Below are 15,430 nucleotides of genomic sequence, written 5' to 3'. Positions count from 1 at the left end.
GGTAAAACAAGGTAAACAGGTCCATAACACTGACAGAAGTAAACAAAGGACCGAGTTCTTACTGACGTGGTCTGGAACTTCATTATAAAAGTTAATTCATTATTTTCTAATGTTGGGATCAGTAAGAAGGAAATGAAAAGGCGGCGGCAATGAACAGCGTCCTGCTGTTTTCAGAGCCTTCTTCATTGTTTAGAACATTCCAAAAGTTGTTGTTTTGGCCGACTGCCTTCAATATACAGTGACTTGTGAAAGTATTCATACCCTTTCATGTTTTTCATGTTTTGCTATATTGCAGCCTTTTGTTAAACTGCTTTAAATAACTTTTTCCCACATCAGTCTACACTATTAGAAATCAAAAAACTGAAATAGTTTCATTGCATAAGTATTCATACCCTTTTCTGGAACACCTGACATTTAGCTCAGAAGCATTCATATCGCTTGTAGATGTTACTACACTTTGAGTGGAGATAACCCATGGCAAATTCATTTGAATGAGTATGATGTGGAAAGGTACACCTCTCAATAAATGTCTAACAGCTGAAAATGCATATCAGAGACAAAAACTAAGCTTTGAGGTCAAAAGAACTGCCTGGAGAGCTCAGAAACAGGATTGCATCAAGCCACACATCTGGGGACGTAATTCTGCTGTATTGAAGGTTTACAGAAGCATGTAGCCTCCAATATCCATGATGGAAGATGCTTGGAACAACTAAGACTCTTTATAGAGCTGGCCTCCTGGCCCAACTGAGCACTCCACTAATCTGGTCTTTATGGCATTGTGGCCAAACTCAATCCTCTCCTCATTGAAGGCACATGAAAACACACTCGGAATTTGCAAGAAAGCACCCAAAGAACTCTCAGATTGTGAGAAACAAGATTCTCTGGTCTGATGAACCTCAATTCCAAACATCATGTATAGAATAAAGCAGGCACTGCTCATCACCTGTACAGTATCATCCTAACAGTAAAGTGTGGTGGACTGAGGGTCTCAAAGTAGAAGAAAAGCTCAACAAAGCAATATATAGAAATAGCCTTAATGAAAACTTAGTCCAGAGCATTCAGAACCTCAGGCTGGGCAGAAAGTTCACTTTCCAACAGAACAATGCAAGAGTGGCTTATAGACAACTCTGTAAATGTCCATGAGTGGCCCAGCCACAGACTGGGCTTGAACCCAAACATTTCTGAAGAAACTTGAAAATGTCCCCCAGCCCCCATCCAACCTGACAGAGCTTGAGAGGTGAAGAGTTAAAGCAAAGAATGGCAAATAACTGCCAAATGCAGATGTGCAAAGCTTGTTGCATCATACCAAGAAGACTTGAAGCTGTAAAGGTGCTTCATCCAAGTACAGTGTTAAGGGTATGAATGAATACTTATGCAATTTACTTATGTCAGTTTTTTTCATTTTAATAAATTTGCAATGTTTTCACAAATCTATTTTGTGCTTTGTCATCAGGGTGTATAGAGTGTAGATTGATGTGGGAATAAATGTTATTTAAAGGGGTCATCGGATGCCCATTTTCCACAAGCTGATATGATTCTTTAGGGTCTTAATGAAAAGTCTATAATATACTTTGGTTAAAAATTCTCAATGGTTGTGTAAAACAACACCCTTTTTACCTTGCCAAAATCAGCTCTGCAAAAATCATCTAATTCTGGTCGAGGCTGCTTTAAATGCAAATGAGCTCTGCTCGCCCCGCCCCTCTCTTCTCTCTGTGGAGTGACGAGCCTGTTTACTTTAGCTGCATTTAGCTGCTAAACTTGTTAACTAGCACATTATTAGGAAAGGCGATCGCAAAGATTCATTAAAAAAAAACCTTATACTCACTTCTGCTGTAAGTGAAGCTGGACCACAAATGATTTGCGTGAACATTGACGGATATATGTAGATCGGGAGGTGCATTCCCATCACAAACAAACATAATCTACTGCATCTTCAGCATCTTACATGTCGGGAGTAAATGACGACCACTACATTCATCATTACATCCAGCAACACAACACTTCAGTCTGAGATATTCTTGTCTAACTTACATCCCTGCTCCGGCATCGAAACAAAGAGGGCGGACTGTTGCAGCTGATCTGAGGTAAAACGCTCATGTCAATCAACTATCGTGGGAGCGGCCTCTGTGGGTGTGACGCCACAACGACAGGCATCTGAGAATGGCTCAATTTGAAAAGGGAATATTATTTTTACAGATTAATTAAAAACCACTGCATGGATTTTTATCATTATAGGGTAGATTTGTACATACACTGCCAACACACATTAATGTTCAAACAACATGTAAAAGTGAACTTAGAATCTGATGACCCCTTTAAAGTTGTTTAACATAAGGCTGCAACTTTAAAAAATATATATAAAGTGAAAAAAATAAATAAAAGGGTATGAATACTTTTGCAAGGCGCTGTAAGCTGTTTGTAGACTAACAACAAAGTTTTGAGTTCTGAAACTTACAGGATGTTTTTATAATAAGATGAACTCTTATATGTCAAAAGATTAAGGGAATTTTTGTTTCCCAGTTCATGACCCCTTTAACAGCACTGAACAGACAGCAGAACAGAAAATCCTTTTAAACCAAACTGAAGTTACAGAATCTTATTACACTAAATTACTAAATAACCTGAATTATAAACTTATGGTTCAGTAACTCTAAATAAATATGAAAATCAATGTAAGAACTATCAAGATTCAAATTACACTTCGGTCTTAAATAAGAAATTTAAAAATTAATGTGTATCAGCTTTTAAATGATTGATCTAAACTGTTACAGTGTTTAAGATATTCAGTTGGTGATTTATTTCAAGACCAATCAAAGTCATAATATGAGCCTACCTGGGTCTCTTTTCTGGAGTCTTTGAGTCAAACCATGCTCCCCAAACACTGAATAAAAGGGCCACTTGATAACAAGAGAATGATGAGTGTTAACAGTTCATGGACATAAAGTAAACTGATGCACACAGCATTACAGTTAAAAATTAAAAAAAAAAAAAAATCAAGTCGTTTTAGTTCACCACGGTGTCATTATAACAAACACACGTTATAGGAAATTTCTTATAACTTACAGCTGATTCATGTGTTGCCGTTGTGTCTGGCCCTGATTGAAAAGAACTGGTTAGAGCTCATGTCAGCTAGAATAAGGACACAAGTACAATTTGATCTGATGTTGAATTAGTAAAAGCAGTTTAGTGCCCAAAGCTTTTGTTCTAGTAGAGACCTCATAATTTAAAGACCTTTTAAAACGCTGAGCTCCTTCATGCAGAAACAAAGACAGCAGCTAATTACAATGTTCATCAGCAATCAAAGTACAGCTATCACATTAAAAAGTCAGAATATTAGCCTACCTTGTTGGTAAACTGGATACTTAATAAAGAGAGAAATTTTTGTGAGAAGTGTGTTGCACACAACATTAGGTGAAAATAAAGAGCTTGTACGTCCTTAGTCCACCATGGTCTTATTATAACAAACACACATTACAGGAAATTTCTTATAACTTACATATGATTCATGTGTTGCCATTGGGACTGGCCCTGATTGAAAAGAACTGGTTAGAGCTCATGTCAGCTGGAATAAGGACAGAAGTACAATTTGATCTGATGTTGAATTAGTAAAAAGAGTTTAGTGCCCAAAGCTTATTGTTCTGGTAGAGACCTCATGATTTAAAGTCCTTTTAAAACACTGAGTTCCTTCATGCAGACACAAACACAGCAGCTAATTACAATGTTAATCAGCAATCAAAGTACAGCTATCACATTAAAAAGTCAGAATATTAGCCTACCTTGTGGGTAAACTGGCCACTTAATAAAAAGAGAAATTTTTGTGAGAAGAGTGTTTGAGCAGTTCATGGATATGAAGTAAACAGATGCACACAACATTATGTAAAAATAAAGAGCCCTAACGATCCACTTGATAAAGAGAGAAATAATGAGTGTTAAGCAAGTAAAGGGCTTCCAAGTCAGTTTACCATGGTCTAAACACATATTATGGAAATTTATTGTCCCTTACATGCACAGGTTCCATTGTTGAGTCTCCCCCTGATTGAAAAAAACTGGTTAAAGCTCATGTCAGCTGGATTAAGGACAAAAGTACAATTTGATCTGATGTTGATTTAATAGAAACAGTTTAGTCCCCAACACTTATTACTGTGGCAGAGACCTGACGCTGCAATAAATTGTACTGTTCATCGGCAATCAAAATAAAGATCTCATATTTTATTTATGAGCCTACCTTGAAGTTGTTCATAACGCGGCCAAGACTTATTATGCGCCTTAATAAAGAGAGAATGATAAATGTTAAGCAGTGCATGAACATGAAGTAAACAGACACACACAACATCAGCTGAAAATAAAGAGCTGTGAAGTCCCATTGTAACAAACACATTGTAGAAAATTTACTTACATAAATTACCTTAACAGATAACTTGGATTTTATCGTTTTGTCTGGCTCTGCACGAAAAAAAACTGGTTAGAGTTCATGTCAGCCTGAATAAGGACACATACAATTTGATCTGATGTTGATTTAGTTGAGACCATTTAGTGTCCAGTGCTTATTATTCTGGTGGAGTGTATATAATACATATAATACATCATCTGTATTATAAGATCTCTATTTAAAAGATCCTGATCATGGAAATTAACAGCAGAGTTAGGTAAGAATGTAATCCCACAGACAGATATAGATAGATAGAAAGATAGACAGACAGATAGACAGAAAAATAGACAGATATAGATAGATGGACAGACAGACAAATAGAGAGAGAGATAGATAGATAGATAGATAGATAGATAGATAGATAGATAGATAGAAAAACAGACAGGCAGACAGAAATAGACAGAGACAGACAGAGAGAGAGACAGACAGACAGACAGATAGATAGATAGATAGATAGATAGATAGACAGACAGACAGAAATAGACAGAGACAGACAGAGAGAGAGAGAGACAGATAGATAGATAGATAGATAGATAGATAGATAGATAGATAGATAGATAGACAGACAGACAGAAATAGACAGAGACAGACAGAGAGAGAGAGAGACAGATAGATAGATAGATAGATAGAAAAACAGACAGGCAGACAGAAATAGACAGAGACAGAGAGAGAGAGAGAGACAGACAGATAGACAGACAGATAGATAGATAGATAGATAGACAGATAGATAGATAGACAGATAGACAGACAGATAGATAGACAGACAGATAGATAGATAGATAGACAGATAGATAGATAGATAGATAGATAGATAGATAGATAGATACACAGATAGACAGACAGAAATAGAGACAGAGAGAGAGAGACAGATAGATAGACAGATAGATAGATAGATAGATAGATAGATAGACAGAAATAGACAGAGACAGACAGAGAGAGAGAGAGAGAGAGCGACAGATAGATAGATAGATAGATAGATAGAAAAACAGACAGACAGAAAAATAGACAGACAGACAGATAGCTAGAATTCAAGCTTTTGTTGCTCTTAAACTTGATGCACTAAAACATGCTTCATATCTATCTATCTATCTATCTATCTATCTATTCATAATAAAACCACTCTTAGACCTACTCTTTCATGAAACATTTAGAATCGACTCATGCAGTTAACAGAGAGTTGTCTAGGTGTTGTGGATATTGATATTTTGTTAGTCTTTCCACCCTATAAATAATTTTGTAGATCCACACTGTCCCCACGAGTTAAGACTATGAGGTGGACTTGGCCTGTCCTCTAGCAACGTAGCCTACTTTGTGAATAACCTCATAAGAAATTCAAAACATAAAACTTAAATGACAGAAATGTTTGTAAATGGAACAACATTTCGATCGAAATCCGGGATTTAAAGGTTACTTTTATTGAAAACCGTACTCAAATACCAATATAGGTGGATTTCGCTAAATAAATAATTAGTCCTAAACAAGTAGTTAACTTACTATGAGGCTCCGCCATCGTGACTGACCGACTTTATCCTGCGTTGTCAGCAGAACTATGTAAATTCTATTCCGGAGTGAGAATTCCAAAGAATTACACCAACTTCGACAGTTTCTTTTGTCATTCTCTAAAAACCCGTCGAGCAGCTACACGCGATCCGACACACCTACAAGCCATATGCCAGTGTTAGGAATCACGTTAACTGGTAGGGATGGGCGGATCGAGCCTGAAATATTGATACTTTCGATACTAACGTTGTATCGAAAGGATCGACCCTCACATAAAAATATCGATTCTAAAGTGGAACAATAGACTATTAAAGAATTATTGTGTAGGACAGAACTATTTCTCCTGCTCATCGGAACACAAGCAAATGCTGTAAGACAGAACCAATCGATCACATTGATAATAATCAGAAATGATGTTTCTTCCTATTCTTCTCATGGCATTGAAATAATAAAGCATTATTTAAAAAAAAAAAAAAAAATTGCTGTTTTTACTGCAGCTTTTTACACACAGACACACACACACACAAAACACAGTTTTGCTACAGTTACCACAGTATTTGTAGTAAAACGGCAGTAACAAAAAAAATTAGCATAGTTAACACTCTCTCTTTTGGCTTGCTTCCTTTTACCATGGTTAACACTACAGGAACATTATTTCAAGCATAATATTTGTAGCAAAAACCATGGTAATAATAATTAATAATACTAATACTAATAATACTACTACTAATTATTATTATTATTATTATTATTATTATTATTATTATTATTATTATTTATTATACATTTTAGTTCTTCTGTAACACCATGGTTGTTTTTCATCAAGTACCCTCCAAGGTACACCTTTGTATCTTATCTACCCTTAATGTGTGTGTACTTGTATGGTACTAGTATGCTCCCTGGCTTTTAGGGATAAAGAAAGGTCCACCTTTGAGGTTACTGCCCAGTAAAGAGCTAAAATACAAAATTTTAGTACATTTATTTCTGACAGTGTTATATATAAAAAAAAAAAAAACGCTTATGAAATGTTTAAAACACATGACTTTCAAATATAATGTTAAGTTAGTATAATTACTTATTTTATTCTTTCAATAATTTAAAAGATCAGTTTAGTTTAGAGGTATCGGTATTGGTATTGATATCGACGATACTTGGCTTGAAAATATCGGTATCGGATCGAAAATAAAATAGGAGGTATCGCCCATCCCTATTAACTGGGGATGCGCGCGTGCACGCAAGTATGTTTACCTGGATTTCCAGCAGATGTTAGACGACGACAGATTCGTCACATGCGAAATTGCACAGATCATAGAATTAAAAACGTGTTTCACCAGTAGTACACATTTGGTATTTAAAATAAAGCGCTTTGATTTCGCCGTGTTCGTGTCTGCGTATTTCACACAGTTTTAAGGACGTTTCCCATGTTCCCATGTCACGCTCACAAACCACACCCACGTTAACATGGGAAAATCGTTGCAATGGATGATCAAACTCCTCAAAGAACTGAAGTGAAATTGTAAGGATTTTCTTTTCAACATCTCTGTATAGCATTGTGTCTGTGGTGTGCTATCATATGTCTTCTAACGAACAATAGATTAAGTTCAAATTAGCTGTAGGCTACCTAAAGCAATTGCAAAGTCCATTATGTTTTTATTGACAAGTCTTGTTAAATAATCTTAAGTTTACTATTGTTCCTTATCAAATTATTAATGTTCCGAGTTGTTACTTAATATTAAAGAAAAGAAAATAATAAAAGAAGAACAGACGCTTTCCCTGGTGAAAAAACCAGCATATGCTGGTAGGCATGTTTTGATGCTGGTTAGGTATGTTTTGATGCTGGTTTAAGCTGGTGCTTTGCTGGTTTAAGCTGGTCCTTTGCTGGTTGATGCTGCTCCTTGACCAGCGAAGGACCAGCATTAACCAGCTAAGGACCATCTTAAACCAGCATCAAAACATGCCTACCAGCATATGCTGGTTTTTTCACCAGGGCTGGCGTGAACTTAAGTGATTTTACACTTTTTTATTATTATGTTTATTTATTATATTATTATATTTATTTATTATTTTCTGAGATCTCTTGATTGCTCTGATGCCTCTGTATCCTTTTCCCTGGATATATGACTGATTTATGACTGATCTGAAATCAACATTTTGCATAGGCTTAGATCTCCGTTTAGACTAATTCATGACTCCTGCTTTTAATTTTTTACATACTACATCGTGGGCTCTCGCCAGACTACTTGTGTTTCTAACAGTAGAAAACTTGATGAACAGATTCAAAAACCAAACTTTATAATGTGTGATGAACACAGGAAGGTATTTTTTATGCAATTCATATTAGCTATATGTATGTAACATTTGTGGCATGTTTACATTTACAAGGTGACAAAGTTTTTGACAAGTGTTTAACAATTAAAAATGAACCATGCTGTAGGGAACTTTCTTACCGACTCGGGTTCCTTTTCCAGTTTCCATACTGTCTTTTGTCCTGTGACAACCACTCAGTGGCAACCGCAACTTTTTCATGTTGAACATATGATGAATTATTACATATATGGCTAATATTCCAAGAGACAGCACACATCACTAACCTCATAATCATTTGGCACCTCACATGAATAGGATACCTCTCTCCTAAACATCAATTAGAATAGGATAAGCTTTATTATGTACTTTATTGCAGACTTATTAAACTGAAAATATGACACGTATTCAATTTTATAAGTGAAATGTGACGAGCGGGGGCCTCTTTATATGTAATATAACTTTGAATTATGCTATCTTCATTTCAGTGGTAACAACCTCACTAACACCTGTAAAGAAATGACAACAACCCCTGCAAAAACTTCACGTGATCCCAACTCTGAATTAGCATGCAAAACTGCTAAATTATCATTATGATCACAATATGTAATCAATGCCTTAAAATGTTTCTGCTTAATTGAATGATGTTAATTAACCAGATCCAGTCTGTATCCAGACTAGATGATGGATCAGAACCTAGAGATGACCACAACCTCTCTGAATGTCAGCTGAGACCATGACAAATAGATGTGCCCTAGAGACAGATCCACCTTGTCATAAGGTCATCGACACAACTGAACTGAGCTGGACGATGACTTCACTGACTCTACGAATAGCTGACTTTAACAGAAAAAATGTACTGTTTACTTTTAGAGCTGCTTTTCAGGATAACTAAATTTTGTTTGCATTATTGACACACTAGTTTCCTGTTTAGCACTGTAAAGCTGCTCTTACTGTAATAAGCACAATATAAATAAAGGTGACTTGACTTGAAAGACCTTTGTTTAAAAAAAAAACATTTCTGCCATATGCGACCCTGGACCACAAAAAAAAATAAAAAATAAATAGCAGGGGTATATTCGTATATTTTGTAAATATATCAAAACCTTCTTTTTTTTTATTAGTAATATGCATTGCTAAGAATTTCCATGTGGACAACTTTAACTGCATTTTTTTCAATATTTATATATATATATATTTTTTTTGCACCCTCAGATTACAGATTTTAAAGTAGTTGTATCTTAGCCAAATAACTAACTTAACAAACCATACATCAATCGAAAGCTTATTTAGATCTCAATTTCAAAACATTGACCCCTATGACTGGTTTTGTGGTCCAGGGTCACATATGGACATTACACTAACATGTGTAGCAGATTTGTCTTCCTAGTAACAGAAATATGCATTTTATGTAATGCTGCTTTGAAGCTACAGCACATGTATTGTTAAAAGTGCTTTTTGTGATTTTGCTTTAACACCTATGTATTTATGTTTGATAAACATTAAATAATTTGTTGAACTTAAAGAAGCACAGATAATTCACTGCAGTCTATCTGTGTCACTAATTCGAAATTATAGGCAAAACTATAGCTTGTTTATCACTTATTCTTTATCAATATTTAAAAAAAGAAAATAAATAAATAAAGTTAATAAAGTGCTTGACGTCCCTTTAACCACAGCAATATTTCTACTTAAATAAAATTAATACGCAAATTAAAGATTTTTTTTAACTACTGCACATACAGGCGTTTTACAAAGTAAATACCTTATTGTTAATTGTTATTAGAAAATAAAAAACATTCAATCCACGAATGTAGCCTAAACAAAACAATCTGGGCGTGGTCTGTGAGACGCGACATAATACATTGGAAAATCGAAAGTATCGTCTGATACATTGGAAAATCGAAAGGGAAACAACAGAGTCCACAAATTCACAAATAATGTGGAAAGCTCTGAAATCTGTTTCGTAGAAAATTCCATGTGACAAATCTGTGGCCGTCCAACATCTGCTGGAATCTCAGGTAAAACCATTTGCGTGCACGCGCATATCCCCAGATAACATGATCCCCAGTTGATCCATAACACCTGAAATTGAAACTGAAAGATAGGCAGTGTTGGGAAGGTTACTTTGGAAATGTAATAGGTTACAGATTACAAGTTACTTGATTTAAAATGTAATAAGTAGTGTAACTTTTCAATGACTTTATTAAAGTAATGTAACTTATTACATTTAATTACTTTTTGATTACTTTTCTAAATTTCTAATATTGTCACGAATCTGGTCTGTGTCCCGCTGTCCACCAACCACCAGATGTCACTCTCGCATCACTTACGCACTCTGACTGTCACTATACATCTCGGACTGCATCTCCCATCCTCCACCGCTCTTATTGCGTCAGTCCCCGTGACCAATCAGGCGCACTATAAAAACCCCGCTCCTTTTTAGTGCACTTCACGGTTGGTTGTATTTTCCTGTTGTTGTTATTATTAGCGTTTCCTAGTTTCCTCGTTCCTGGTTTTGTTCTCTCGCCTGGTTTCTCGTTTGGACTGTCTAGCCGCCTGCCTTTTGGACTATTGCTCACGTTTATTGGATTACTCTCTCCCACTGCCTTTGATATTCCTGTCTGCTCCCGTCTCGACCCAGCCTGTACGACCATGTCTTTGTCTCGCGTTTTAAATAAAAGCTTGCATATGGATCCGCTCGCCTCTCGTCTCGTTCACTTCGTTACAGAACCAACCGTCACTACAGGATCCAGCAGCTTTTCACCCGGACAATCTTCCAACATGGACACAGACCTGATCTTAGCAAGGATCAAGCAAGGACAACGTACACTCGAACAATACATCCGTGAGTTTTTGGCCATTACTAACTACTCTACCCTCCCGGACTGCATTATTATTGAACTGTTTGCTGATGGCGTCAATGAGCCACTAAGAGCGAGGCTGAGACGCGAGGGTCCGCGCTCTTCGCTAGTGGCTTTTATGAACTTTGCGTTTTTGTGTGTGGGTTCGTCGTGTACTGTGGGGGTCGCGAAGGAGGTACGCGACAACGCAGACAGATCAGCCGCGCAACCCTCTCGCAGATTGGCGGTAACGCCGGATCACGACGCCACAAACAGGTTTTCTGCCTGGATCGCTCGTGAAATGGCGGCCGTAACAGAGCGTGCTCGAGCGATGGCGGCGTCAGCACAGCCCGCGCACAAGATGGCGGCCGCGACGGAGCGCGTTAACGCGATAGCGGCGACAGCGGTGCCCGTTCACAAAATGGCGGCCGCGTCGGAGCGCGTCCACACAAGGGCGGCGACGGCGGAGCCCGTACACAAGATGGCGGCGAGAACAGAGCTCTGTCACGTCACAGCCGCCATACAAGAGCCATTTAAAGTTGCAGTTACATTTCCTGAGTCAAGTCAAGTTTCCAATTTAAGTCAATTTACAGCTGCATTTCCCGAGTTAAGTCAAGTCTCCAAGTCAAGCAAGATTACAGCTCCTGTTTCTACATCAAGTCAAGTCAGAGCTGCTCCTCCTAAGGCAAGTCAAGTTACAGCCATCTTTCCTGAGCCACTGCACAAGATGGCTGCCCCGCCAGAGCCACTGCACAAGATGGCTGCCACGCCAGAGTCTGTCGCAAGGATGGCCGCTAAGCCAGCGCCCGCTAACGCCACGTCTGTCAAGCCAGCGCCCGCTAACGCCATGTCAGCCAAACCACAGCCTGCTCAGGACATCTCCGTCAAGCCACAGCCTGTTCACGTCATGTTTTCTGCTCCTGGTTCTACACCCCTCATGGCCGCACTTCCTGAAGTGGTTCCTGAGTCAAGCAAAGTCACAGTCCTGGTCCCTGAGTCGAGTTACGTCCTGCCTGAAGGCCCCGAGCCTCGCCAGGTCTCATTCGACATTTCAAGATCACAGCCTATCATGATGGCCCACGTGCTGGACACTCCTCTAGTGACTGTAAGGGCGGCTAAAATGGTGCTCCTTAATGCCACGGCGGCTACCCCCGAATCAAGTCAAGACACAGAGTCAAGCCAGGTCACGGCTGTGCCCCTCGAGTCAAGCCAGGTCACAGCTGTTCCCCATGAGTCAAGTCACGTTACAGCTGTTGTTCCTGAGTCAAGCCATGTTGTTCAGGAGCCAAGTCCCCTTACAACGGATCTCCATGAACCAGGCCAAGCTGCTGCTGTCGTTCCAGAGCCAAGTCAAGCTTCAGCCGCTGCTCCAGAGTCAAGTAAGGCTACGGCTGTAGCTTCCAAGTCCAGTCAAGTTTCCAAGTCCAGTCAAGCTTCCAAATCCAGCAACGTCAAGGCGATCGTTCCTGCGTCAGGCAACGTCAGGGCCGTGGTTACTGAGTCAAGTAAAGTCATTGCTCTTCACAAGCCAGTTCAAGACACCGCTGATCTCCATGAGCCAAGTCAAGTCACCGCTGATCTCCAAGAGTCAAGTCAGCTGACTACTGAGCTTCACGAATCAAGTGAAGTCACGGCCAATCTCCACAAACTAAGTCAAACCACAGCTGATATTCATGTGCCAAATGAAGTTATTGCTGCTGTCCCAGACTCAAGTCACGTCTCTCCGACCGCCCAGACTCAAGTCACGCCCAGACTCAAGTCACGCCTCGTCCGACCGCCCAGACTCAAGCCGTCTCGTCCGAGCCCAGACTCAAGTCACGCCTCGTCCGACCGCCCAGAGTCAGAGCCCTGTCCGACCTCCAGAGCCCCGTCATCTCGTCTATCTGTCTAGAACCTCGCCATGTCTCGTCTGACCGCTCTGAGTCAAGTCACGTCCCGCCTGATGGTCCAGAGCCTCTCCATGTTTCATCAGACCTCCCAGTGCCTCGTCAGGTCTCGTCTATTCGTCCAGAGCCAAGTCACGTCTCGTCTGACCTTCCAGAGCAGTGCCATGCCTCGTCTGATATCCCAAGTTCACAGCCTACTATGATGGTCAGTATGCTGGACCCACCACAGGGGTCAGTGAGGGCAGTGAACATCTCAGCGGCACCAACATCGCCAAGATCCATCATCAAAGAGGTCCTTTCACCCGCCACTGCTCTTCCCTTTATGGCGGTTGCCATTTGGTGTGTGTGGGCTGCACACTGTGCTCCTGAGGTCACGCCTGATCTCAAGTCTGCTCCAGAGGTCCCGTCTGGTCTCGAGTCTGCTCCAGAGGTCCCGTCTGGTCTCGAGTCTGCTCCAGAGGTCCCGTCTGGTCTCGAGTCTGCTCCAGAGGTCCCGTCTGGTCTCGAGTCTGCTCCAGAGGTCCCGTCTGGTCTCAAGTCAGCTTCTGAGGCCACGTCAGCTCACAAGCCTGCTCTAGAGCTTCCGTCTGGTCTCAAGTCTGCTCCAGAGGTCACGTCTGGTCACAAGCCTGCTCCAGAACTCCCGTCTGGTCACAAGCCTGCTCCAGAGCTCCCGTCTGGTCACTGGCCTGTTCCAGAGCTCCCCTCGGTCGGAGAAGCCGCGCCAATACCTCCTGAGGTGTCAGCTTCGGCTGTGGATCCTCCCTTGGAGGTGGCGTCCCCTTACAAGCTCTCTGCTTCTCCCCCTATTCTGTCTACCTCCTCTGTCCCTGTTCTCCCCAGGTTCCAGACCATGACGCAGGTTCCTGTTCCGCCCCGGAGGGCTGCTGCGGCACCTGCTCCGCCTCCTGTTCCGCCCAGGAGGGCTGCTGCACCTTCTCCCCCTATTCTGTCTGCCTCCACTGTCCCTGCTTTCCCCAGGTCCCAGACCGTGACCCAGATTCCTGTTTCACCCGAGAGGGCTGCTCCGCCTCCTGCTCCACCTCCTGTTCCGCCCCAGAGGGCCGCTCCGCCTCCTGTTCCGCCCCGGAGGGCTGCGGCACCTCCTGCTCCGCCTCCTGTTTCGCCCTGGAGGGCTCCTGCGCCTCCTGCTCCACCCTGGAGGGCGCCCGCGCCTCACACTCTGCCTCCTTTATGCCTTTTATTGTGATAGGACAGTAGAGAGATGACAGGAAAGAGCTGGGAGGAGAGAGAGGAGCGGGATCGGCAAAGGACCTCGAGACGGGGGTCCAACTCGGGTCACCGTGAGCGCAGTTGCACTATATGTCATTAGATCATAACATAAATAACATCATAACAAGAAATAGTTTAATAGCTATGATACTGGGTTTGAAATCAAATGTTTGCATAGTTATGACAGAAAACACTAGCATCTAACAATGCCTTGGAAAAACATCTTAAAAAATAAAGTTTATGCATAAACCCAAATAGGAAATAAAACAGTTATCGAATAAGCATGTGTCCTATTCTGTGTCCTAAACTCCTGAAACATTGGTGTCTCATTTTAGAGCAGTCAAAGCAATTTAAAAGAAGTTAATTAAATCTGTAAGTGGGGGTGGGTGTGTAAAAAAATATCAGATGTAATCCCCTTTGTAATCACTGGCATTTTTCAAAAGTAACTGTAATTTAATTACATATTTTTTCTCAGTAACTGTAACTAATTACAATTACATTTATTTTGTAATTAAATTATGTAATTGCGTTACATGTAACTAGTTACTCCCCAACACTGAAGATAGGCTACCCCTACTGCCAGTAAGATGCTCTGCATTTGTACTAAAACTGTTAGTTGTAAAAACTAAATTGGGAAATTGGGAGTAAACATGATGTTATTGTATTCTAGACTAAATGTGAACATGGATTAATTCATCTCACTCACAAAAAACAGATTCAGTATAAAAACAGTGAAATGCAAACTCAGAATATGACGCATCTACGTTTTTGCTGTGTTCAGCCCTCATCACACCACAGCTGTTTCCTCCAGTAAAAATTAAGCACATTAACGCATACTTTATAAAACTATCCTGTTGCCATTTTGTTTTGGAAATTTAACTTTCAATTGTTTCTAGTGCATGTGGCAAAGAGGTTTGCACACTTCAGCTAAGGAAAGAGGCTTGTACTAGAAATGCAAACAGTAAAATTTTGGATGTGTACAGTAAACGTGTGTGTGAGATCAGAAAGACTTGTATTTGGCTTATTCAGTACTCAAATGTTATACCTATCTATACAATACAGAGGAATATTGCAATGAGTATAGTACACCACCCCTATTAGTCAAACATTTTTTATTTTATTTATTTATTTATTTAATTTTTGTTATTATACCCTCATTGGGGGCTGAGCCCCCCAAAAATGAAAATCCTAGAATCGCCCCCGTTGAACATTATAACAGATAACAGCAAAATTTG

At 40.2% G+C, this 15,430-nt stretch overlaps 1 protein-coding gene across 1 annotated transcript in view; it reads right to left on the bottom strand.

The window, feature by feature from the left end:
• Nucleotides 1-6,235, bottom strand: part of LOC127156972 (NACHT, LRR and PYD domains-containing protein 1 homolog) — a 30,163-nt gene extending 23,928 nt beyond the window's left edge. Inside the window, exons 1-9 of the mRNA XM_051100153.1 lie at nt 5,924-6,235; nt 4,397-4,443; nt 4,226-4,265; nt 4,004-4,032; nt 3,777-3,795; nt 3,497-3,528; nt 3,343-3,361; nt 3,064-3,095; nt 2,834-2,897 (exon numbers count right to left, since the gene is read on the bottom strand). Of these exons, the coding sequence (XP_050956110.1) occupies nt 2,834-2,897; nt 3,064-3,095; nt 3,343-3,361; nt 3,497-3,528; nt 3,777-3,795; nt 4,004-4,032; nt 4,226-4,265; nt 4,397-4,443; nt 5,924-5,939 (298 nt within the window). The 5' untranslated portion in view covers nt 5,940-6,235. The remainder of the gene's footprint in view (nt 1-2,833; nt 2,898-3,063; nt 3,096-3,342; nt 3,362-3,496; nt 3,529-3,776; nt 3,796-4,003; nt 4,033-4,225; nt 4,266-4,396; nt 4,444-5,923) is intronic.
• Nucleotides 6,236-15,430: the final 9,195 nt, after the last annotated feature.

This window comes from Labeo rohita, chromosome 25, assembly GCF_022985175.1.
Source record: "Labeo rohita strain BAU-BD-2019 chromosome 25, IGBB_LRoh.1.0, whole genome shotgun sequence".
In the NCBI taxonomy this organism is placed as follows: domain Eukaryota; kingdom Metazoa; phylum Chordata; class Actinopteri; order Cypriniformes; family Cyprinidae; genus Labeo; species Labeo rohita.
This window is presented reverse-complemented; position numbering and strand designations above follow the sequence as displayed.